The 24,805-nt window shown below is 58.0% G+C and overlaps 2 protein-coding genes across 3 annotated transcripts; both read left to right on the top strand.

Moving 5' to 3' along the window:
- Window positions 1-844: 844 nt before the first annotated feature.
- On the top strand, window positions 845-2,255 carry ABHD16B (abhydrolase domain containing 16B). The gene is given in 4 exon segments (XM_007472268.1): window positions 845-973; window positions 975-1,776; window positions 1,779-2,092; window positions 2,094-2,255. Coding segments are annotated over 4 exon segments (1,407 nt in total).
- A 2,117-nt stretch (window positions 2,256-4,372) lies between these two features.
- On the top strand, window positions 4,373-19,718 carry TPD52L2 (TPD52 like 2). Of its 2 annotated transcripts, XM_007462232.1 has the most exons (7): window positions 4,373-4,391; window positions 6,819-6,964; window positions 8,793-8,941; window positions 9,812-9,871; window positions 14,130-14,231; window positions 19,049-19,097; window positions 19,623-19,718. In XM_007462232.1, exons 1-7 carry the CDS (start codon window positions 4,373-4,375, stop codon window positions 19,716-19,718), a joined length of 621 nt encoding a protein of 206 aa, XP_007462294.1. The 2 variants fall into 2 exon arrangements, with proteins under 2 accessions (XP_007462294.1, XP_007462295.1); XM_007462233.1 differs by lacking the exon at window positions 9,812-9,871.
- The last annotated feature ends 5,087 nt before the right edge of the window (window positions 19,719-24,805 follow it).

Raw genomic sequence — 24,805 nt, 5'->3', positions numbered from 1 at the left:
GGGGGGGCGAGGGGCAGGGGCGGGGCAGGGGGGGTTTCCAGCCTGTGCTCACCCCCTTTCCTGGGAGGGAAGGTGTGGAGGGCAGAGGCACAGGCAGTGAGCAAAGAGCCCCACCAGCCAGCCTTCCTGCTCCCCCTGGCCGGCCTGTTGGGGGACCCACGTAGCCTTTGCAGACTCTCACACAGCCTGATCCCCAGGGCTGCTTCGTCCTGTCTCTGCTCCCTCTCCCACCAGGGCAGGTGCCTCGGGAGGTGGCGGGGGTTCAGGGCCGTGGGCAGCCCTGTAATTTTCCCGGTGAGACCCAGGAAGAGGTCAGCACTGTTGATTTCTGGCCTGTGTGTCCACCTACAGTTCAAGGAGGAGGGGGCCAGACGCTGCTCAGGCCCGGGTGGAGGTGGCCTTGGGCGTGGGTGAGAGGCTAACGAGGCCCTGGGAGGATGCGGGTCAAAGAGGGCCTGGCGAGGGTGTGGCCGCGCCAGGGTCCTGAGGCTGTGGCCCAGGCGGGGGCGTTGGGGGAGGGGGCGGTCCACCTCGCCCGGGAACCCTTTGTGCGCCCACCACAGAGTGCCGCCTCTCCCGGGCAACGGTGACTCACAAAGCCGGCCCACGCAGGGCAGAGGACGCCTCCCCTGGGCCCCGGTGGGCCCAGGACATAAAGGCCACGAGGGCCAAGTCCTGAGGAGGCATGTCCTGAGGTGGCCAGGTGCGCACACGTGTGCGCGCGCGCGCGCGCGGGGCCCTGCCACCGCCCTCCGGGCCGGACCTAGATTTCCCACTGCAAGCGCGACCCGGCCCGGCGACTGGGCCTTAGGGCTTTCTGTCGGGGCCCAGCGCCTAGGCGCCCATGTGTGTGGTCTGCTTCGTGAAGGCACTGGTGCACTTATTCAAGATCTACCTGACAGCAAACTACACCTACAACTTCCGCGGCTGGCCTGTGGACTTCCGCTGGGATGACGTGCGCGCCGCCGCCGCCAGGGGCCACAGCGGTCACTGGGGGACTGACGTGCCCGGCGGCCGCGGCGGGCATGTGGCTGCTGCGGGCGCGGCGCTGGGCGAAGACGAGCAGGGGCGGGGCGCGCAGCCAGGCGCAGTGCCTCCTGCAGCAGATCCGTCAGCTGCCCGGCCAGCTCGCCAGCTACGTGAGGGCCTACTCAGTGGACCGCTGGCTCGTGTCCCCTGGCTCCATGTTCCAGATGACGCGCGCGCTGCTGCCGCTGCTGCGGCAGGGCCAGGAGTGCCTGGTGGACCGCTACCGCGGCCGGCGCGCCAAGCTGGTGGCCTGTGACGGCAACGAGATCGACACCATGTTCATGGACCGCCGCCAGCGCCTGGGCAGTCATGGCCGCGGCCTGCGCCTCGTCATCTGCTAGGAGGGCAACGCCGGCTTCTATGAGATGGGCTGTCTGTCGGCGCCGCTGGAGGCCAGCTATTCGGTGTTGGGCTGGAACCACCCGGGCTTCGGGGGCAGCACGGGCGCGCCGTTCCCTCAGCATGACGCCGACGCAAACACCATGGACGTGGTGGTCAAGTACGCGCTGCACCGCCTGCACTTCCCGCCCGCGCACGCGGTGGTCTACGGCTGGTCCATAGGCAGCTTCACGGCCTCGTGGGCCACCATGACGTACCCGGAGCTGGGCGCGCTGGTGCTCGATGCCACCTTCGACGACCTCGTGCCGCTGGCGCTGAAGGTCATGCCCCCCCAGCTGGAGGGGCTGGTGGTGCGCACGGTGCGCGAGCACTTCAACCTTTACGTGGCCGAGCACTTGTGTCGCTACCCCGGCCAGTGCTGCTGCTCCGGCGCACGCCGGACGACGTGGTCAGCACCTCGGGACCCCTGCGCCCCCTGCCGTCGGGCGACGTGGAGGGCCCCCGCGGCAACGAGCTGCTCCTGCGCCTGCTGCAGCACCGCTACCCCGCCGTGATGGCGCGCGAGGGCCTTACTGTCGTGACCCGATGGCTGCGTGCCGGCAGCCTGGCTCAGGAGGCCGCCTTCTACGCGCGCTACCGCGTGGACGACGACTGGTGCCTAGCCCTGCTGCGCTCCTACGGCGCGCGCTGCGAGCACCGGCAGGAGGACGAGGAGGCCTGGGGCCCCGCACGGGCTCGCTTTCCCCTGGCTAGTGGGCCAGGGCCTGAGCCGGCGGCGGCGCTGGCAGCTCGCGCTGTTCCTGGCTCGCCAGCACCTCAAGAACGTGGAGGCGACCCACTGCAGTCCGCTGGAAACTGAGGACTTACAGTTGCCCTGGAGGCTGTAGACCGTGCTTCTGCGTGTCCCTTCTCCCACCCCCCACCCCAAACCAGTAAAGCTGGCCCTGCCTGGGATTCCCACCTTGTGTCTGGGGAGGGTGGGGCAGTGCATAGGGACCTGGCACTCTCCCTCACTGGGGCAGCCCCTTTCCTCCTCTCTCTTCCTCTCTCCAACATTTGTGGATGGTCCCAGTCTGCTCCCAGCTCCTAAGGGGAATGCAAAGATTAACCTGACCCAGTTTATGGCAACACTGTGTGATGGGTGCCTCGATCACCTAGAAAGGATGGTGTGAACATGGGCTGTGGGACACCAGGAGGCGTCCTTCACCTGGCCTGGGTTACAGGATGACTCTGGGAAAGATGAGTGTTGAAGGGTCTGTGCAAGTCGCCTCTAACTATGAAAGAACACTGGCTTTGGAAGGGCTGTAAAAGTCTTAGCAGCGGGACCTCCCCAGGAGTGCGATGCTGCTGCTTCATAGGGTTCCCCCCCGCCCCATTCCTGGCTTCTACAGGATGGGGTTCACCGTGGAACCACAGACTCAGAGTAAGTGGCAGGCAGTCCAGGTGGGACTACAGACACACCTGCACTGACCACTCATTGCTTTGTTCCTGGCTCAGGGGTGCCATACAGAATGAGAGACAAGCCCTCTGCCCACCACCATCTGTAATGCAGTCGCATCCTTACCACCTGCCCTTAACTGTATGAAGCAGGGACTACTGGCTGTCCTCAACCCCTGGGGACAGGGGCTGGCCAGTGTGGTTCCAGCTAGAAACTCTGGAAAAGCTGAAAGAAGGCAAATGGGGCAGGCATATAATTGATGGCACCAGAGCAGAACCTGGCCTGGATGCACCTGGGCCAGTGCAAGCAGAAGCAGGTACTTAAGGTGACCAGGTACTTAAGGTACCAGGAAGACCTATGGGGAGAAGGTGAGCTTTGAGCTGAGACAGTAAGAGGAGTTAGCCAGGTGAAGGAATGGGTTTCCTTCCCAGGGATCAGTACATGCTGGGTGGCTTGGCTGTTAGGGGGAATGCTGTCCAGAAAGGTCAGATCCTCAAGGGTTTGAATACCACTAAAGCAGCGGTCCCCAACCTTTTTGGCACCAGGGACTGGTTCCGTGGAAGACAACTTTTCCACGGACAGCGGGGAGGGAAAGGTTCAGGAGGTAATGCCAGCGGTGGGGAGCAGATGAGATGAAGCTTCGCTCACTTGCCCGCCGCTCACCTCCTGCTGTGCAGCCCGGCCCCTGCACTAACGGATTGCTTGCAGAGGCACTTAGTAGCCGAGGAAGGGTAGCCGTGGGACTTGTTTTAGCGGGACCGGGTTGCCTAATGGCTACACACCTCTCCTTTGACAAGTTTGGCAAACCCTTCTCCGGAGTCTGCAGGAAGCAACTAGCTGAGCGATGGGCAAGTAACTCTGGACTCAGTTTTCTCATCTGTAAAGTGGGGAGGGCCCCATCTGTCTCACCGGGTTGCTGTGAAAAGGAAGTGAGAGAACACGGGGTCGAAGGGCGCCTCCAGCCAGAAGAGAGCAACTCGTGGTAGCGCCTTTTTCTGCGCAACCCCCATACAACCTTAAAATCCCTACAAAAAGGACAGACCCAAAAAGAAAAGGAGCCCCAAAGTCAGTGGGTCAGGCCTCGGAGGGATCGCAAGCGGCCTGAGTCTGACCCGCCGAAGTACGTGAGCCGTGGCGCTCGCAGGCAGGGGCAAACACCTTGGAGACGTCCAAGAGGCCCACCTCCGGGATCCCGTAGCGCCATGTTGCACGGTCCTCCCAGTTCCCACCTTACCCCGTGCACCTCAAGACCGTTCTACCTGTGCTTCTCGCTGGTGTACCGGCCTCCCTTTCCGGCTTCGTCCGCAGCCTCGGCCAATCATATTGAAGCTGATTAACCGGGACTAGGCCAAAACACTCCCTCATTGGGCACCGCTCGTGGGGGCGGAGCGCGCGTCAAAGCGGAAGTGGGTCGTCTCGCTGTTGATCACGTAATGCCGCGGCGCCTGAGGCGATTCAGCTGGCTGGTGCGTAAGCGGCGAGCGACACCTGGTGCGGCCCGCTCGGTTCCCACTGCGCCCGCGAGCCCGGCTTCGACGCCAGCTGCGGCCCGGCCGCCGCCTAAACATGGACTCCGCCGGCCAAGGTACCCGCGGGCCCGGTGCCGCGTGGCGGCCTTTGGGCCCCTCCGCCTGCGCCCGCCCGTCCCGCGGCACCTCTTCCTCTCCCAGGCGCGCGGCCTCGAAGCTCCTGGCGGGTGTTCCGCCCCCGCTGGGATCGCTCTGAGCACTGGTTCCCCAGCGCCCTCCCCTCGCCCCAGAGTCTTGGGTTTCGTCACTCCGGGTAGCTCCCACTCTGCCCCCGCCCGACTCTTGCCCGGCGGGCCGCCCTCAGTCCCTGCGCAGGGCCCTCGGGGACACCCCATCCGGCCCTGGATGCGGGCCGAGGTGCCGTGCGCGGCGCCCGGGGAGGGGAGGGGAGGCGACCCCGTCCTCGCGTTGGGCGCAGCGCCCCTTGGGTGGCAACGCAGCTCGGAGCCCAGCCTACTGCAGAGTTGTCTGGAGGGGGAAGGGTGCAGTGAGTCAGGGGCACACCCAGCATACCAGGCCTGTTTCCGCAACTGACATCCCAGACTAGATTGAGGTGGCCGCTGCGGGGTGTGGAGCAGGCCCAGAAGCTTAAGATCTTGAGGAGGTGGTACGAGTCTGTCTTCCATCCTGGGGCTCTAGAGGGAGTGCTAATACTACGTTGATGTAACTACACTGGATGATTTCAGGGTGCTTTTCTATCGTTTGATCTGTATCATCATATTAATTAAACATTAGAATTCGTCACAAGCGTGGGGTTTCGGTCATGAGAACGACAGAAAACATTTACTGAGCACCTACTATGTGCCAGACACCATTCCAAGCCTGTTTCTCAGACCTTTTTCCATATTCGGAATAACCTTTTTATAATGGTCCAAAAAAACCCCATTTTGCAGATGATTATACAGGCTGAGCTGAGATTCACCCAGGTGAGGGGCTCTGGCCCCCTAGTGCTGCCTACTGCACCAGCCCGTGCTAATTCTCTCTGTAGGTCCTTTGGTAAGGACCTTGGTCACCCCTAAGTCAGGGTGTGAATAGCATCTGCCTGCAGCGGGGTACTGAGCTTGGTCTCACCCAGTGATTGGGCAGTGCACAGCATGTTTGGTGAGTGCACAGTTTTATCTGGGGGTGATTTCCATGGGATCCAGTTTTAGCTTTATAAGCAGACAGTGGGCCTTTATCTGTTTTTTAAGAATAGAAAAGTTGTAGGGATCTTAAGGCACTTACTGAATTTGAGTAGGTTCAACACAGCAGGTACAAACGATGAAGTAAAACCACGTAGATTGATCTTAGTTAAATATTGAAATCTGTTGATTAAAAAGAAAAGCTTCATTTAGTGAACATCTCTAGAGCACCACAGAAGTGCATGGCTCCAGCTGTGGGACATGTGAAGGGAATGACATGGCCAGCTAAACAGAGTGTCTTTGGTTTTAAGGGCATTTCGCCTATTTTTAGCAGATTCTAGGGTTTCTAGGGTAGACAAACGTACCTGCAGTTAAAGACATTTTTACTGTTTTGCAACCTTTGTGCCTTTAATTTACTTTTCTTTTTTTTTTTGGCCATGCCACGCTTGGCTTGTGGGATCTTAGTTCCCTGACCAGGGATTGAACGCGGGCACTCGGCAGTGAAGGCGCAGAGTCCTAACCACTGACCATCAGGGAATTCTCTTTAATTTACTTTTAAATGTGCCAAACACCATACAGAGCCCGTCTCTTCACAGAATGTGCTGATCAAAAGGGAAGGTGTTTTCAAAGCTGATTGTATAATGTACTAAACAACGATGGCCTTGCGTTTGGAATTGGAAAGAACTGACGTAGACCTGTTTTTCTTGTAAACCTCTAGTGCATACAGGAAAGTGCGTTTAACGTGGAGAACAAACGTGACGCAGGGGTTCGAACTTGGTCTGGGTATAGCAGAGGTGTGAGGAGGCAGTGCCCTCTGCACACCGCCACAGCCTTCTTGCTGTGGGGTGAGGGTCGAGGATGAACTGAACGGATTTTGTTTTGCTGACTCCCCACAGGAGCTGGATGACTGTGTTCCTTGTGTGTAATCTTAGCCTGCGCCCTGGCGGAGCAGCTGATTGGAAAGTGGTGCTGGTTGTGTTTACAGCTGTATTAAGTTCCTTCACGCTAAAAAATGGAAGAGCTATTAGATCCAGCGGCTTTGTTTTTAACAAAGGTTTCCTGTCTGTGAAGATAGCATTCTTACAGGAGGAACCAGATTTAGGGAGTGGCTGCCTTGTGCCAGCATTTCTAGAACCTGAAGAAGCAACTTGGGTGGCCTGAGATATGGCTGCTCCCAGTCTGGTGGCCAAAACCATCTTTGCAGAAACTTTCAGAGAAGAGGCATTGTCTCCACGGGTCCCCTGCCCCTTTCCCCTAAACCTGCCCTTGCACCCTTGCTTTCTCCCTCGGTGGAAACCTCTGTCCTCTATTCCTCTGTGACTTCTTATTTGATGCTCTCTGACCGCATTTTGTCTCTGGCAGATATCAACCTGAATTCTCCTAACAAAGGTCTGCTCTCCGACTCCATGACGGATGTCCCTGTCGACACAGCGGTGGCCGCCCAGGCTCCTGCTGTTGAGGGTCTGACAGATGCCGAGGCGGAGGAGCTCAGGGCTGAGCTTGCAAAGGTGTTGTGTCATGGCTGTCCATCCGGGGGTGACTGTGAGGCCCTCCCAGCCTAATGAGGGGCCAGAGTGCTGGCTGTGCTCTGGAGAAATTGCCCTGGGAGATTGTCCCTGGAGCCCCGCAGAAACTGCCCTCTGCAGCCCTTGGTTGGCGTGTGTCTGGCACCTTGTAGGTGCTCCATGAGGAGAATGTCCACATGGGGCAGCTGCTCTGAGCACACCATCTGCTGGGAGTTTCTCTTTTGGAATCAACACGACATTTTCAAGACCCCCATGGATATATCCGTCCCTGGATCTTCATTTTTCTTTTAAAAATACTTCTTCTGTAACTAGCGTTTCGTGTGATCTTTATAAAGTGAGAGCTCTTTAAGAGGAAATTGGAGTTAAGAACAGAAGAGTCTGCGTATAATTTTTATTCAGACTAACTGCCAAGGGTGTTTCTTTTTACGGTGTGATACAGAGTCTAATAGTGACTCACTTGAGATTCCAGGATCTGGGGAAATGAACTTGTTGGCATCAGTCAGGCAGAGGCTGGAGCACACTTGTTGCAGTTCTCCGCTCCGTCTTTGGAAACAAGCCTGTCCTGATACATCCCGGGTCCAGGCCTGGGTCTGAGCAGAGCTGGTCATGCGGACAGACGCAGCCCCAGGACCAGGTTTTAGACCACAGAGGAAGCTGCCCTTCCTGAATCGAACGGAGGTTAAAGGAGAGGCAGCAGGAAGTCCCAGGAGGCTTACGTTTTGCCTTTCATTTCAGGACGTGTTGGTTTAGAGAATGAAACCACAAGGGCTTTTTCAGAGGTGAATTGCAAAACAAAGAAGCTCTTGTGTCTCTTAAAAATTTCAGCTTCTTTGCTCGTGTCCACGCGCCTGTAAGCCCGTGTGCCCGAAGCACCACACGTGGAAAGTTCAAGTCACCGGGTGTCGCTGCTGGGGTGACTGGTAATAGCTTGGCCTTAGGTGATCCTGTAGTTTTGAATCGTTTCTGTTTCAATATTTTCTAAAGCAGAATCTAGTGATATATAGGGCTTTAGGCTGTTGTTAGTGCCTTAATCCAAACAGTCATTTTTTTAAGAAAGGGACTTTTTTTTAGAGTAGCTGTTCACATAGGAGCAGGAAGGAGCAGGAAGTATTGAGAATCTAAAGTAGAAAGGCTCTAAAGGATGCTCCTCTCTGTAGTTCACTCTTTGTTTTAAGACATGAGAAGGTTCTGGTCGTTAAAGTCAAGATTTTTTTCTGTTGCCCAACTCAGATTACTTTAAGCAGAAGAGAGAATTTTCTTTGGGCTTCTGTAAGTGGCTTTTGCCGAGGCCGGCAGCTGACCTTGGAAACACAAATGTTGTCATAAGGGTTGTTTCTCTGTCACGTGGGTCTCTGGCCACCCATCCGTCTGTCAGCTCTGCTTCCTTCCCCCGTGTGGAATTCCCCCATGGTACAGATGGGGCCTGGCTGCCAACCCACCCACCTTCTGTTACTCACACCCAGGCCCGGAGCCTGGACAGAAAGGGGCTGCTCTCTTCTAACACCCGTTCCTAGTCCCAGGGAAGAGCTCCGACAGGCCTTGCTTGTCATCCATGGGTGGGCACTGTGGTCAGTAGCCCCGCCAGAACACTCGGCTTAGTGGGGCGGGACAGTCCTCCAGAAGTCGAGGTGCTGGTGCCACATACAGACAGAACCGATGCCTGCTGTAGACCATTCCTAAGACGAGCTGTGTTTCTGTAAATGGAAAATTCTTAGGTGATTCTGAGAAGGCCTTCACTGCGACATGTGTAAGGATGGTGGTCACTTCCTGCCATAGTGGTGGCTGAATGCTGGTAACCGTGCTTTTGCAGGTGGAGGAGGAAGTTGTCACTCTGCGCCAGGTGCTGGCAGCCAAGGAGAGGCACTGTGGAGAGCTGAAGAGGAGGCTGGGCCTTTCTACCTTGGAGGGCCTGAAGCAGAACCTGTCCAGGGGTTGGCATGATGTACAGGTGTCTAACGCGTGAGTGTCTGCTCTACCTGCTTGATGGGCGTTGAGTCCTGGGGGTGAGGGGCCTCCTGGGAGCGGGGTCAGCAAGTGTGCCGCTTGGAAGCAGCCAGCTGGGGGCCCTGACTCCTTGCCAGCAACTGAATTTGTATTTATTCAAAGAGTGTAGAGTGTACATGTGTTTTTGAAAGGCGGCAGACATGCTGTAGCTAGTTGTCCAGGCAGAAATCGACAAGAAGAACATGTTTCAGGGTCTAAATTGGAGAGAACACGGATTAGGTGCTTAATGAGGCTGGTTTTCCATGGTCCCCACAGGTCAGCGTCTGCCAACGTGAGTCTGTGGACATGAGTCCTTCTCATGAGCATGACGTGGTCAGGACCTCTGATCCAGACCCTCTGTGCCGCAGCTCTCTGAATTTGGGTACTGCGGCCGTGTGGCTCCTCTGAAACATATCCTCCAAGGTGGGGGGATGGGGGATGTCTCCCACTGTCTGAGAAGCCATGTTCCCACAGGAAGACCAAGTCAATTTTCATAAATCTGCCCTAGGAAAGGCCCAGTTCTCTGTCCTAGGAAACTGTAGGCCTTGAACCCCAAAGGGTGGCTGTGTTGGGGCCATGGGCTGTGCCCTCCTTGCTCCTCCCAGCTCTTCCCCAAGACACAGCTTCCATCGAGTGAGCAGGCCCTCCTTCGGCATGAGGAGAGTGGCTGGGCCTGCAGGTGCCTCACCGGGGCCTGCAGAGCCGGTGCTGAGCAGAAGCAGGCTGAGCGTGCAGTCTTCCTGCCAGGTGGTCCTTCTCTGTTTTCCCTGCAACGTCACTTGTCAGTTTGAAACCTGAGCTAAAGTAGCTTCTCTCAGTCGTTTACCGCAGACTTTCTGTTTTTAGCTACGTGAAAACCTCGGAGAAACTTGGAGAGTGGAATGAGAAAGTGACCCAGTCGGAACTGTGAGTGCCTCTGCTGCCGGCACCTCCATCCCCTCCCCTCCTGACACTTCTTTGAGGGACAGGGAGGCTGTGCACACTTGGCTCAGACCTAGCTGTGGTGTTTCTTGGCTATTTTATTTTTAATATAATTTTTCACCTCTCAAACACAAAAGAAAGTGTCCTTTAAATGCTTCTGGGAGAGGGTGCAGACGCTGAAGGAAGTTCACTCCGCCACCAGACCGCACTGAAAACTTGCCCCTGCCTGATGTGTGTCCCTCAGATCAGAGGCCGGAGCTGAGCTTGGGCCACGTCTCTGGCTGGTGATGAACCTTGGGCGCCATCTGGACTGATGCTGATGGCGCTTTTCCCCCTCCTTCCCCTGTAGACCTGGCTCCAGCTGTGGTGCTCTCAGGGTCTCTTGCACTTAGGGGTGGCTCTTGAGCTGGGGGCGCAGCGTGGGCCGTGCGGGTCAGATGTCGAAGGATCTCCTTTGGCCTGAGAAGCTCCAAGCTCTCAGAAAATAAGTAGAGCGCAGAACCCTCATGGGTAGCTCTGTGTGTCTGACAGAGCTCTGGTCCAGAAGGACTCCCGACGCGTCTTATTTGAGATCCTTAAACAAGATAGTAGCACTTCATTCGTGCTCCGTTCTGGTTATAGCCTTTGAACTGGGTGGTGCAGTATTTTATTTTATTATTATATTTTTATGTATGTATGTATGTATGTATTTATTTATTTATTTTAATGGGGTCTACTCTTCATTGTGGTGCACGGGCTTCTCGTTGCGGTGGCTTCTCTTGTTGTGGAGCACGGGCTCTAGGCGCGCAGGCTTCAGTAGTTGTGGCTCGTGGGCTCTAGAGCGCAGGCTCCGTAGTTGTGGCGCACGGGCTTAGTTGCTCCATGGCATGCGGGATCTTCCCGGACCAGGGCTCAAACCCGTGTCCCCTGCATTGGCAGGCGGATTCTTAATCACTGCGCCACCAGGGAAGCCCCTACAGTATTTTAAAATAGTCACCTTCTGGGATGTCTTGCTTAGAAGGAAGTGCTGTCGTGGTTGCCAGAAGGCATGGGCGGAAAGCCCTTCTGTGTTGGGCTGAAAGGAGGTGGTTGTGACCCAGCTTGTCTTGGAGGTGCCCGGAAGCCCAGGTTGGCCAGCTGTGTGCGTGGAGCCTTTGCAGCCTGGGGTCACGAGGGGAGCCGGGCACCAAGTGGGTCTGGTGGTTGGAGTTTCATGCTGTGTGCGTGGCTTGGTAGGGCAGCCCGTCGCTGCAGGCAGGCTCACAGTGCAGACCTGAGCTGAAAATAGCCTTGGGAGATCTTAGTGCTGTTCTCTAAAGCCAGTTGATGGGAAGCTGCTGGGATACTGTTTCCGACGATCACAGTTCTGACTCCTCTGAACGGACCCTGTGGCTCTGGGCCTGCAAGTGTGGCTGGTGGGATGGCCCTTTTCACGCGCTTCATCAGGCAGCGGCCACGGGGTCTTAGCCCCAAGTCTGGTGGTAGAGTTGTCAGGGCTGGAGGCATCTCTGCAATGATAGCCCAGGACGGTGACAACACGACACAGCTGCTCTTCACTCTCGGGGTCGCCTGACTGGTGCCTCCCTAGCAGTGGCTGCCGGAGACCGCTGCCGGGGTTCCGCGTCCAGAGCCTTGGAGCCACCCTGTCTTTCGCGATCCATGTGCTGGTGGATCCCTTTCGGAGAGCGCCGCCCAGGGGCAGGAGGCGGGTGTGTGCAGCCCGAGCACTTAGCTCTAGTGCAGTGGTCCTGTCGTGAGTGGGTTGATGCCATTTGGGAGGGGGTCTCTTCCCTCGGCCAGCTGTTGATTCAGCAGCCATGCTCTGTTGGTTGTGAAGTGATCACCTAATGGGATCCTTTTTTAGGTAGATCATAGCTAAAATCGTGCTTTGTGTGGACACCAATAAATGGCACAGTCACTCGTTGGCATGTTGAGTTCTTTGGTCGCAGGTGACAGAAAGCACAGCTACAGATAGTGCCAGCCTAGGAGGGACAGGGAGGCTTCGCCTGGCGAGAAGCCCCCGCTCCAGGCCCTCTGCCCGGGCCTCCAACCAGTGCTCCCAACCTGTGTCCCTCCCGCTTCCACTCTCCCCACAGTGGCTTTGTTCTCAGGTAGCTCCTCTGTGGTCAAGGGGTGCCTGGTGGGGCTGGATGGTATCTTCCCAGCCTTGCAGACCAACAATAAGATTGTGCTTTCACTGTGGTCCGGGAGCTGTAGCCTCTGGCCAGGCAGTCTGGGATCACGTGCCCCACCAAGCGGCAGGTGGAGACGGTCCCCCAAGGGAGGATCCTGGAGGAGGAGCATCCAGCAGATTCCTCCCTCTGACTGACAGCCACGCCCACTGATCCTGGGAGGAGGCCTTTGTTTTCCTAAAAGGTGAAAGGAATTCCCAAAGGAGCAGCGGCCTGGGCCGCACAGCCCGGCGCTCTCAGGCACGGGTGGGGCTGAGTTACCGGGACACAGACGCTGGCTCTGCCCTGGCCTCTGCACCACATCTGTCCCAGAGGGGTGCTTCCCTGCAGAGTGGCCCACAGCGCGCGCCTCTCCTGCTGGTGATTCAGTGCCTGGGCCCCCTTCTGGGTTACCCTCAGGATGCTCCACTTCTGTTGCCACCGTCTTGAGAGGCGCTGAGACAGGCCATGGTGTAGGTGGCAGCTCCGGGTGAAGGCGTCTTCAAGTCAGAAGACGCCTGGGAGAATTGTGACCACGGTCTGTGTGGAAACCCTCTGAAAGGAGGGTGTGGACTTTGGGTTTTAGTACGAATCAGCTGTGGCCTAGAATGGACCTTGTCGCTTGGCCTGGGGGATCCTGTCCAGGCCCCGGCTGTCCAGATACCTGGGTCACTGGGCAGGTGATTGGACTTTGAGTTCCTGTTCACTTAAGTTCTGTGATCGTGTCAGACTATCACTGGGGGAGGAGTTTCTCGTTGTCAGGGTTTTCTAAGGCCTGGGTTCAGAATGAGGCGTCTTACTAGTTTTTGGATCCAGAAAACGCAGAAGCAGATTTTTCGGCAAGGATTTTAGAAATTATTTTTTCCTTGTTATTAACAGTGTGTGTTCCAGAATCACTGACCTTCTGGAAACTGAGATAAACTCAAATGTCTTAGCGATTTCAAGATATTTCCAAACTCTTGCTGGGAAGCGATGTGTTTTGAGGCCCGGGCCCTGCTGTGCTGTGAGTGGCTGCAGCTGAGGGGAGGGAGGCCCCTCCAGGGTGCTTGGGGCCAGGCCGTCCCCACAGGGCAGGGAGTGCAGGGCACCAGGTAGGAGGCTGGCCTGAGGGAGGCAGGTAGCAGGCGCTCACGGGGGGCCTCCCGAGGGCGACGATGTGGGGTGGATGGGAAAGGGGCCTGGAAGCCCCACTGCTGGTGCCGTCCGAGCCAGCCCCCCGTGACCTGAGGGTGCCAGGAGGGCCGGAGCCGGCTGGCGTCTCCGGAGCCCTACCATCTCGAGCCATTATTGTGGGGTTGCCAATTTGGCTAGAAAGGAGCTCCTGGGTTCAGGCTGCTGTGTCTTCTGTTTCTGGTGGGGGCTGGATGGGGGGCTGGGTGGGGTGCTGGCAGCTGTAGGTGTTGGCTCTCAGCCTGGGCCTGAGGGTGTCCTTGCCGTCCCTGTGGCCCAGGCACCCTGCCCGTGCCTGTGCCACTGCCGTTGAGGTCACGAGCCATCTCGTTGTGGGTGAATGGGGCAGGAGGGTGTGGAACAGGCCGTCTCCTTGGGGCGCCAAGACCACCCCCTTGAACCAGTTCTCAAAGGACATGGTAGATGCAGAACAGGAGGGTGGAGGGCTGGAGGGGCTGCTCGGGGTCTGAAGGCTGGCCCGGCACAGGCCGCACTGCCGGCTGCATCCCCTGTGGGTGTGGTCGAGCTGTTCTGTCCTCAGAGGACTGTCTTAGACGAGAAGAGAAAAGAGAAGCCCCAGGAGGGCCTGAGGGGCTGGTCTGTTTGGCCGCAGGCCCTGGGCTCTGTGGGCCTCTTTGCTGCAGGGGTGGGGCAAGTAAGTTTCCACGGAGAGGAACCTGCATTACAGGAAGAGCAGAAAACGGTGTTATTACAGGGTGGGGGGTCGTGACCTGGCAGTGCTGCATCTGTCCCTCATGCAGTCCCCTGGGGGCCCTGAGACAGGACACGTGTCCTCTCCCAGGTGGCCGGGCTCACTCACCGCCCTGACCGCCCCCTCTTTTCTCTGGGTGCCTTGTCCTTGGTGTGGGGAGGCATGGCTACGCCTTCAGCTTGGTTGGTCTAACTGGTGTCTCTCCTTCCAGCTACAAGAAGACCCAGGAGACCCTCTCGCAGGCAGGACAGAAGACCTCAGCGGCCCTGTGCACCGTGGGCTCTGCCATCAGCCGGAAGCTTGGGGACGTGAGGTGAGGCTCCCTGGCCCGACACCTCCACCCTGAGACCTGGGACCAGCAGGGGCGGGTGTTTAGGGGGGTTAGATCCACTAGAGGGTCTGCAGGAAGGCTGCCTGAGCCTCCAGGCTCAGATGCACATGCCTCAGGGGCCCCTCACCACCCACAGGTGTGGCCACACCAGCCCCGGACCAGTTGGTTCACAAACTCTTGTTTACCGGCTACCTCTGCCATTTATTTGTATGTTTCTTGGGGTGAGGGGGGGCGGTCACTGGTGCCTGTGGGTAACTTTGGTTCTTAGGGTTGGTGGAGGCGACGCTTCTTGTTGAAGTTCCACGGAGAGAAAACGATTCGGCCTGGGGGCAGCGCCAGCCTGGGTGGCCCGCCAGCCTGGACAAGTCGAGGACAAGCGTGGTGTTTCTCGGGGTGTTTGCCAGGCCTGCCCTCAGAGAGCGTGCGGCTGCACGCTAGGGCCCCCGACTGAGCGTTCTGTCCCAGAAGTGGATGAGACCCTGGTGGCCACCCGAGTGCCTCTGGGGCCAGGGAGCGTGGGGGGCCCGGGCACTAGGTGGACCACACACAGCAGTGCCCACCCCCAGCCTGATGGCCACGCTGCTCCCAAGCCAGGCTTCATTCACCCTGAGTTTCCTGCTCTGGGCTTTGCTGCTGCCCCCGCAGGGCCTCCTTGGAGTCGGAGGCCAGGGTGTGACTCCTGGCCGAGCTCCCTCCTTGCTCTGCCCTCACGAGGGCCTCCCTCGGGGTTGTTGGGACTAATTGGAGAGAGACAGTGGGCAGTGCGGGTCATCCCCATCACCAGACCCCTGGACTTGGCCCCCCGGGTTCCACTGCCGGCCGTGCCCTGTCTCCTCATAGCCAAGAATCCTATGGAGTTGCTATGGGTCTGGCCTGCTGAGCATGGCATTGGGAGTCCCCCTGGCCCTGACCCCTCACCTCTCACCCTTGAGTGGGCTCCTTCTTGCCTGCTTAGGGTAAGCATTTCCCTGCCTCACAGCCTGTAGCTGCCTCGTGGGCCTCAAGATAGGAGCCCTGCCCTGGCCGATTGGCCACAGGCCCCCACAAGCCCCAGGCCCCACCCGGCTGAGCAGAGGACAGCTGGTGCCTGGAGCCGTGCTCACGTTTTATCCGTGTTTGTTTGACATCGTTACCCCTCTCCTCTCCCTGACCCCCCAGCTTTTTATTTTGAAAAACTTCAAACCTTCGGAGAAGCTCAACAGTCAGTAATAGGCAGTCTGTGCTTCAGGGGTGCACCCTCTACACTGGGGGTCCCCGCGGGCCACGCTCGGATGCAGCCCTTGCCCACCATGGCTGTGATTCGGGCACAAGAGGGACCCCCACCCCACCCCCAGGCGGTGGCTCTGCGCTGGCAGCAGGAGGGCCTGTGGCAGTTGCTCCCCAAGGCTTCGCGCTGCTCGGCTCACGCTTGACTCTGGGTGTGTTCCTGGATCAAGTCTCCCTTGACGCTCGATGGGATGCCTACTGTGACCACCTGAGCCAGGCTGGGGTAAGCCTGGCGACAGGCTGATCACACGCCCCTGGCAGCCAGGCCTCACTCGCAGGGCCCATCACAGAGCGAGGGGAGCGTCTGCTCGGGTCTGTGCTTTCCTGCAGAGGCTGGTCTGTTGACAGGGCATCTGAAGCAGGTGACAGAGGCCTGCTTCATCCTCTTCTGGGAACATTCTCTTTCATTTTGGGTGTCATGCGCTCACGTTCAGTATTCTCACTCACTTTCGAGCGTGTTCGGAGCACTCTGGGTGGAAAGCAGGCAAGAGGGCAGAGCCCCAGGCGCGTGTGGAAGCGGCTGCGGGTGAGCCTGCTGGGCAGTTCCTCACGTGAACGGCTTCGATCTGGGGGAACAGCGACACGGCCCATGCTCCATCTGCCCCCGCTGTCTGCTTAGAACCCAGAGTGGCCATGTCGCTACAGATCCTGTGCCCGCCGTGCGTGAGTCAGCCTGGCAGGGGAACCGGCGTGTGGTCACGGTGCCTGTTGGCTGGGGTCTCATTCTGGGGCCTTGAGTGCCTGCTGCTGGCTTTGCTCTCATGATTCCAGTGGTGCTGTGATCTCTGGGTCTCAGGGTCCTCGGTGTGTCCCCATCGCCTCACCGCGTGGTCTCAGGTGGTTTCTGAGGCCAAGGCCCATTTACGTCCGTGGTTTGGAGCTTCTCTAGAAGGAGAACCAGGCCCAGGGAGGTCTCCCTTGCATGTTCAGGGTCAGGTGCTGCTCATTCCTTCAGGACAGCAGCCCCACACTGGTGTCTCGAAGGGCCCGTCCACGAGTAGCCCGGGTAGAGAGGCCTTCTGCATCCCCGGGGCGGGGGGGAACTGGATTGGGGCCAAAGACCCAGTTAAAGCAGGGTCAGGCCTCCGTCCAGCTGGGTGACCTTCGATGGGAAACATGCCTCCTCTCACCATTGGGCTCGTTCTCCTGCCAAGCGGAGCAGGTCCTGCCGCCCACCAGAGCAGTGTGGGTACATCAGGCCATGTGACTGTCACTTCTGAAACGATCTCCACGTTGGGGTGGCCTTGTCCCCCTCCCCAACCCCCCGCCCCCCCGGGCAGCTGCCCTTGGACCTGCTCAGATTTGTCGGTCAGCTTCTGTCATCTGTGGTGATGGGGCCAGAGCATGAAGTTTTCAGCCCTGGGGGTGTTGCAGGCCCTGTCGCGGTGCAGGGGGCGCCCCGGGGGCCGAAGAGCACCTCACGCCCTTGCTCTGCTTGTTTCTTTGGGCTCCTTCTCTCCAGTCTGTGGCGTAGTCAGATGCGAGGGTCCCTCGTATGTGACCGCATCCGGGAGGGCGGGGCAGAGGCTGGGGAGGGGGCACGTGCCCTCCTCTGGCAGCGTGGCCGCCGGCGTCCCTGTGCTCTTCCGGAGCTCGAGCAGAGGGGCCGGGGCAGGACCAGGCGCCCCTCCTAACGCTGCATCTCTTCTCTCCTCCTGCCGCCGCTCTCAGGGCTCGGCCCTTCTCGCACACCTTTAGGTAAGACTGACGCTGGACACGCTGGGCACGGCTGGCCCCAGGGGAGGCTGTGCGGACGAAGGTGGGGGTGGGGCCAGCACAGCAAGGTGGTCACCAGCGGCGTGACGGGTTCAGGGCTCCTCCCGATTGTGCAGCCGGCTGGGTCCTGTCGCCGCCCGTTCTGACCCGGCCTCACCGAGTAGCTGTCGGCCCACCCCTGACTCTATTCCTGGAAGGGGCCCTGCTGGCCCTCGAGCCGTCGTGTCCCCATGTCCTCCTCCCCCAGAAGCGGTCCTGCCCCTCAGCGTGGAGCTGGTCTCCCCACAACCGAGCGCGCTCTGCCGCGGGGTGCTTGGGACCGGGTCAGACAGCCCCCGAGTGTCCTTCACCTCGTGCTGATCAAGCCGCTCCTCCGCCTTGGAGGTCTGGAGCCCGAATCCAGAACAGTCTGTGGCTTTAAATAGTCCTACTTGCCCTGCTGGTCTCGAGCTTGCTGTGAAGTCACGTGGGGACACCTGGCGGTTCTTGGCACCAGAAGTGTCTTTAGCACCCCAGGCTAAGGGCGTCTTAGTTTCCTTGTCCCAGCACCCTCCTCCGGCAGTGTCACCCTTCTGGGGCCATGCGAGGGGCACCGGGGTCTGGTTCTCCCCCACCCCGCCCCCCACCCAGGGCAGCCTTGCGGCGGCCCTGCTTCAGTGGCGCGGGGTGGGCGGGGCCGCAGCTTCCTGCACGGGGAGGCCGGTCCTGTCCTTGCCTTAACGCTCCTTCTCTGCTCCTACCACGCTCCCAAGCAGCAGCTACTCCATCCGCCACTCCATAAGTATGCCGGCCGTGAGGTAACGTGCCCCCGCACCCCACAGCTCCCTGAGCCTGCTGGGACCCCACTGGGAGGCCGGTGGGAGGGGGTGGCTCTGGCTGGTCCGTCTCACTCCCCAAACCCCTGAACCAAGGACCGCCTTCCGCCTCAGCGTCCTCTTGGCTCAAGGTTGGGAGACACCTCTTCGAGGCTGAACAGCTGGTGGGGGTGAAGCCCCAAACTGGGCTCCACCTGGAACTTTTCAGGGCTGCCCTCAGGGCCGGGCCGGAAGGGACAGAGAGGCTTGCACACGCCAAGAGGTCTCAGGTGTCTCCAGGATTTTTATGGTGGCTGTTTATATCCTGAGAACAGCCAGAGCCAAGGCCTGTTCCTCCTCGAAGTCCCCACCTGTGCTCGCTCCTGCTCTGTAGTGCAGCCGGGGTCCCCGCAGAGCTCTTGTCCCCGTCCCAGGAGAATCTGCTGCAGCTGCTGTCCCCCGAGCGTGCCAGGGGTCACTGACAGGCTGCCTCCAGAGGCCTGGGCTCAGGGAGCTGCGGAGCCAGGGAGGGGAATGGGGGCTGGGTGGGACCAGGCCCGGCCTGCTTTGTCCTCTGCCTCCTCGTCACTCTCTGCTCTCGGAATGCTCCTTGGTTTTCCTCTTGCTCGACTTCTGTGAGAGATCTGTGTGAAGAACACGTGGGACTTTCCATAACCCCAAGATGTGCATTTAGGGCGCAGCAGAAATGTGCCCGGCATCCCCCGGCTGCCTAGTCAAGGGGTCCGCAGTTTGCCCAGATGAAGTCTGGGGCTCACCAGCTGGTGGCATGCAGATCTTCTGTCCTGCAGTTGGGGGGTGTGGCTGACCTCGGTTCTGTCCTGGGGAAGCCTCCGAACATGTGTGCCCCCTCCCCCTTTTTTGGCTCGTCATGTTTTTCCAGTGAGACCTCGGGATCTCTCAGGAATCTCTCCAGAGGATGACCCTAACCCCGAGTTCCTTCAGGTTTAAGAGGGTGACAAAACAATGTGCTCCTTATACTGACATCTTTCTCTGTCTTTAAAGGAATTCTGCCACCTTCAAGTCATTTGAGGACCGAGTTGGGACCATAAAGGTAACTGGATCTGGACCGCCCAGTTCTGCCGGGGTGGGACACGTCACTAGTCGTTGTCGGTTCACGTGCAATTATGGGAAATGATACGGAGAGCTCTTATACCTTGTGCAGTTTCCGCCGGTGGTAACATCCTGCAGTGTCACAACCAGGACACATGGCCGTTACAGTCTCAACAGAGCACAGTTCTACCATCCCCACAAAGACTGCGGCCTGCTTACCCCCTGCTCTACACCCCTGGCAACCCCTAACCTGCTCTCCGTTTCTGTTGTGTCAAGAACGTCATGTAAATGCAGCCACGCAGCATGTAGTCTCTTGGGGATTGGCTCTTTTCACTGTGTAATTTCCTAGAGAGACATCCAGCCTGTTTCCCGTGTTGGTGATTTGTTTCTTGTATTGCTGAGCGGCGTCCACGTGACATAAACTCACGTAGGGATCGGACACCTTGAATTCCCAGCACGGGCCTAGGATCTGGTAGGCGTGCGTGCTGTCTCATGTTCTTCTTTCTTGGTCTTTTCCCATCTGTAGTCTAAGGTTGTCAGTGGCAGAGAGAATGGCAGTGACAGCCTTCCCTCCCCGACCGGGAGTGGAGACAGACCCCTGCCCGATCACACGCCCTTCTAAGCCCGTAGCGGCTTTGCCCGGCCACGGAACAAGCACACCGTCATCGCCACAACTGCAGCTTCGAGCGGCGGGTGTTGAGAACAATCACGCCATCCCCGTGGAGACGTGGTTGCCGCGCTCACATGGGTCAGAGAACATGTCTTGTACACAGACGCCTCCCCTTCTGTCGGCAGATCAGCAAATCACTGCGCCGTCCTGCCTCAGAGCAGGAAGCGGGCAGGGTGGCGGGTCCCAGGGTGTGAGCCAAAGCCAAGCTCCTGTTGGGAGTCTTGTTAGTTGATCAGCATGTTGAAAGCGGGGTGGGGGTGGGGGGAAGAGCGATAAGTATAAAATGTGTGGTGTTTTCTAAACTCCTTCCCTAAGTCGCAGAAGGAAGAGTCATCCAGAAAGCCCTGCCTGATCTGCCGTTTTATTTCAAAATGCCAAACAGGAAAACTACCCATTTTCTGAGACCTTCCAGAAAGCTGATTATCAGCAGATGCCTAATCATTACACTAATGATCTAGCTTTAAGAAAAGCAAATTCTTTATTTTTTAAAAGCAGTGGGGTTTTCAAAAAGTAAAGCTAAGCAAAGCAGCTTTAGCCTCACAGTTAGAAAATATTATTCCTTTGGACTCAAGCTGCAGTGCACGCCTTATATCGCCTTATGTTTTACTTGTTTATAATGTTCTTACATATATATAAACGAGGGTTCTTTAGTGGACTTTGAGTGCTGTGTAAAATCCTGCATCCAGCCGAGGGGCAGCACCTCTGTGCCAGTGGTGTGTTTTACTTCACGAGTGCATTCCATCCCCCTATAGAAAACTGGCTTCTCACTCCTCTCAGTGACCGGGGCAGCTCCCGCTGGCCGGTGGGGGTGGGAGAAAGAAAGACCAGCACCTTCACAGAGAGCTGGCGCTGCCCCTGTGCAAGCTGGGCCTGGCTGGCACATCACTGATCAGCGGCTCCAACCCGCGTGTGTGGCACACGCCCGGGCCAGCGAGCAACAGGCAGACCCTGCAGGTAGGTCAGGGCCAGGGCATCGGGTCAGCTGGGATTCTGCTGCTGCCTTTTCTCAGGAGCTACAAAGATCTCTTTCTGCTCCGATGCTGCCACAGCCCAGCAGCCTCTCACCCAGGGCTCCACATCTGGCGCACCTGGAGGGGCAGCTCTGTGCCTTACAGGCTCTTAGCGGGCAGAGACCTCGCCGGCATCTGTGCACTCTTGAAGGGAAGGAGCCGTCAGCTCAGTGTCTTCTCTGGTCGACTGTGATGTGCTGTCTGGTACCTGAGTGTCTGCTGGTCACTTCAGACACACTGGCGGGGTCGGGGGTGGCTGCAGTCCACACTCGTGCCTTGGGAGGAACGCTGCTCTGTGCTTTTTCCCCAGGGTTGGAATCTCTCAGATGGGGTGTGATGGGAAGGCGGGATGCAGGTGTAATAACTGATTTATCTTTTCCTTAAAGTAGATAATGGGTGATTTGTCAATAAAGCATTCCTTTGGGGGGAAACCCACTTAAGCTTGTGTGGTGTATCTTACTTCATTCAGGAAGGTGGCGAAAGAGTGGCAAAGTAACCGACAGGCAGGATCCCTGCACCCTAGGGAGAGGCAGACAGGAAATAGATGGTCTCAAATACAAATTCTAGATCTTCAGTGCCATGAGAGGGTGTGTTGATGACAAAGCTGTGGGGTCTCTCTGGGGAAGGGGTATGGAGCATGGGAAGGAGCCGGCCAGGTTACAGTCGAGTCTGGGCTGAGCTACTGGAGCTACTGGAGCCATGCAGGCGGGCACTGCAGCAAGAGGGTGTCCGGCCGGCCACTGAAGCGCTCGGGCCTGGCGTGAGAGCTGCTTGAGCTCCTGAGGTCGTCCGGCTGCAGCTGTAACAGCTGTGGTGCAGGAAGGGCACCCGTGTCTTCGGCTGGGTGGGCGGGTGGAGGGGCTCACTGAGGGGGGGGTGGGCCTTGGGAGGAAGAGGGTCCTGTTCCTTGGGCCAACAGTGTGCGGCCATCTTCCCGTCCTCATGGCCCCGCTCTGCTGGGGCACCACGTGAAGGTGCCGACCACGGGTAGACAAGTCCTGGAGGAATGAGGCAGGGGTGGGTGAGCTCAGGTGGTGCGGAGTGGGGAGCAGGGACCTGGGGGTGGAGTGCAGGGATGCTGTGGGGAGGACTTCTCTGCTAAGTGTCTTAAGGTCCTCTGTGTACAGGATTCAAAAGTCTATACTGGGTGTGAGTCCCGCTCAAATGCGCCTGTTCCCTGTACACCACCCACCTGCCCTCTACGATGACTCTTCACCCTCCCAATGCTGCTTTCTTCATGCAAAACCGAGCAACTACAAATGTGTATTCTCATTCCCTTCCCGTTCTTACTCAAAAGATGGCTTATAACTTCCTGCCCTCTGCTTTTCCTTCTTAAAGCTGTGCTCTGGAGTGCTAGCCGCACCACCCCCCAAAACTGTCCTGGGGAGAGCCTCGCTCTGCACTGCCCTGGTGCTTCACATGTGTCCATTCCTGCTGTATTGGGTGTGCCCAGTGGGAAGTCCCTTCACTGGGAGCATCGGACCTCCTTTGGGGTCAGAGGGCATGGCTCGCCTGAGATGCAAGAGCAGGGAAAGTTAATGACTTCAAACTGTGTGAGACACACGCCCCAGCCCAGCAGTGCAACACAGCATGCGGCGGCGCCAAGGGGAGAGAGCGCCGCCACTGCCCCCGGTCAGCATTTACTCTCGTTGACGACGGAAAGGGGTTCCATGTGGTCTTCACTTATTCAGTGGGGTACTGTGGGTAAGAGTTTGCTAGGCTCTTGTTCTAGGGAACAAGGATGACCCTGACACGGACCTAGCCCTCAGGTGTTCCCCCTAAATAACGGACCCGTGAGATGAGCTTTGAGAGCTTGAAGGACTGTAGCAAGTGGTGGGGCTGGCATTGGAGGGCAGCCATGGCACCTGCTTCCCTGAAGTCTCAGTTTCCTCTCAAGGTGAGGATAAGGGCACCCACCTGGCCCAACTGAAGGGCCTGCAAAGCACAGGGCCAGACTGCAGCCACTGTCCATATTTGACAGTATTCTTCCTCTTATTTTCTGCAAACAGTTTGGCTTGTTTGTTTATAGACATTTGTAATAATGTACTTCTCTCTCTCTCTCTTTTTTTTAACCGTTATATGCCCCTCTCACCGTTGTGGCCTCTCCCGTTGCAGAGCCCAGGCTCCGGAGGCGCAGGCTCAGCGGCCATGGCTCATGGGCCCAGCCGCTCCACGGCATGTGGGATCTTCCCGGACCGGGGCGCGACCCCGTGTCCCCTGCATCGGCAGGCGGACTCGCCACCAGGGAAGCCCTGTACTTCTAATATATATCGTGCATTTTGCTCATTTTACTTTCAGGAGCTATCACAAAAATTTTCAGTGCTATTAGGTAACCTTTGTATACATATTATAACTATATTTTTCCATTTGAATGTGCTTATTTGCACAGTTGTGCAGGTTTCCATCTTCACTATTATAAATAACAGCATCAAGAGCAGCTTGGTGCGTACAACTTCCTCTGCACTTGGGAACATTTTCTTAGAAAGAATGTCCCTCAAGTGGAGCTAGTAGGTCAAGGAGGGACTCACTAAGGCCTGCTTCGTTCATTCTCGCCCAACACAGCTTCATTCTGAGATTGGCACCGGCTTCACTTGGTTCTCTCATTCCTCCTGTGATTCTGGCCCGGGATCTTTAATCCTTTTGAATCAACAGACACAGACACTAATCTGGCCCTTCTGTTTCTTGGTTTTCGAAGGCCTTTTCGTGCCTGCTTGATGTTGCGCAATTTAATGGCTGCCAGGCGACTTCCTGAGCTCTCTGCCACTTACAGGCCCTGAGCCTCGGACAAACTGGGCAGTTCAAGGCCGGCATGATGGCAGAGAGGTGTAAGAGGGCAGAGGTAGACGGGGCTGGAGCTTGTTGGCAGAGTTTGGATTTTACTCAACGTGTTTAGGGAGCCTTGGATGTCATAAAGTTTCTGTGTTAAGAATATGACTCCGCTGAGTGGAAAATGGCCAGTGGACAAGCATGGAAGTGGGGAGGCTGGCCAGAAAATCTGTTGGATGGCTTCTAGGAAGAAAACTGGCACATACCGGTGTACCAGGCACAGAGCAGGCACTCAGTAAATGGTAGAACTGTTTCTGTCATAAGAAGTGATAGGGAAGGGTAACGAGCAGGTCTCCCCTCCCTCAGGGGGTCAGTGAGATGAGCAGTGGTCGTACCTGGACAGGGAGGGAAGTGAGTGGAAGTTGGTTCAACTGCCCTTTAAAGGCATTGTTTGTAGGTGGTTCTGGGAGGGCCCGGACAATGGCGGCGGCACTTCGGTGACTGGGCAGGAAGGCAGGAAGTCGCATCTCTGCGCTGCAAGGATGAGCAAACGTCAGTCCCAAACAGTGGCTCAGGGGCCACAGGCCTCCTGGTCATCTCCCACCAGCTCCCTCTCCCGTTCTTTGACGAGAACAATTATGCGTTCTCAATCTTACGTAAAGCGCGGGGCAAACTCAGCTGCAAGACAAGTCCCCGCACCTCTCCCTCAGGGCGGCTGGCCGCAGCACCTGCCGGCGCACCGGAGTGCACCTGACGCTCTGGTGAACAGGCCCCGCCCCCGCGCTGGGCCCCGCCCCTGCGGGGCGGTGGACGCTTCCGACTCCGCGGTGCGAGCTCCGCCCTCAGCTCCCGGGGCCCCGCCCGTGGGCTGTCACTCGGGGCTCCGCCCCACTAGTGGGCGGAGCCTTCGCCCAGCGCTTTGGGCGCACGCTCGGCCTGCGCCTCCCGCGGCCCCGACCCGCCGGCGCCCACGTCCTCCCGGGAGCGCGCGCGCCGGTGCGGGTGCGTGCGTGAGCGTGCGTGAGCGTGTGCCTGCCTCTGAGCATGTCAGGGTGCGTGCGTGAGCGTGTGGTCTGCCTGTGAGCGTGTGCCTGCTTCTGAGTGTGTCAGCGCGCGTTGAGGAGCGGGTTTCTAGTCACATTCACACAAAACCGAGAGCTGTTCTCGCAGGGAAGTTTTGTGTGTTGGGGTCTAAGCAGAGCATTTCCAGATGGTTCCGTGTGCCCTGGTCCTCAACTCCCTGCCTGGGCACTGCGGCGCACT

Source organism: Lipotes vexillifer, unplaced genomic scaffold, assembly GCF_000442215.2.
Source record: "Lipotes vexillifer unplaced genomic scaffold, Lipotes_vexillifer_v1.1 scaffold1798, whole genome shotgun sequence".
NCBI lineage: Eukaryota > Metazoa > Chordata > Mammalia > Artiodactyla > Lipotidae > Lipotes > Lipotes vexillifer.
This window is presented reverse-complemented; position numbering and strand designations above follow the sequence as displayed.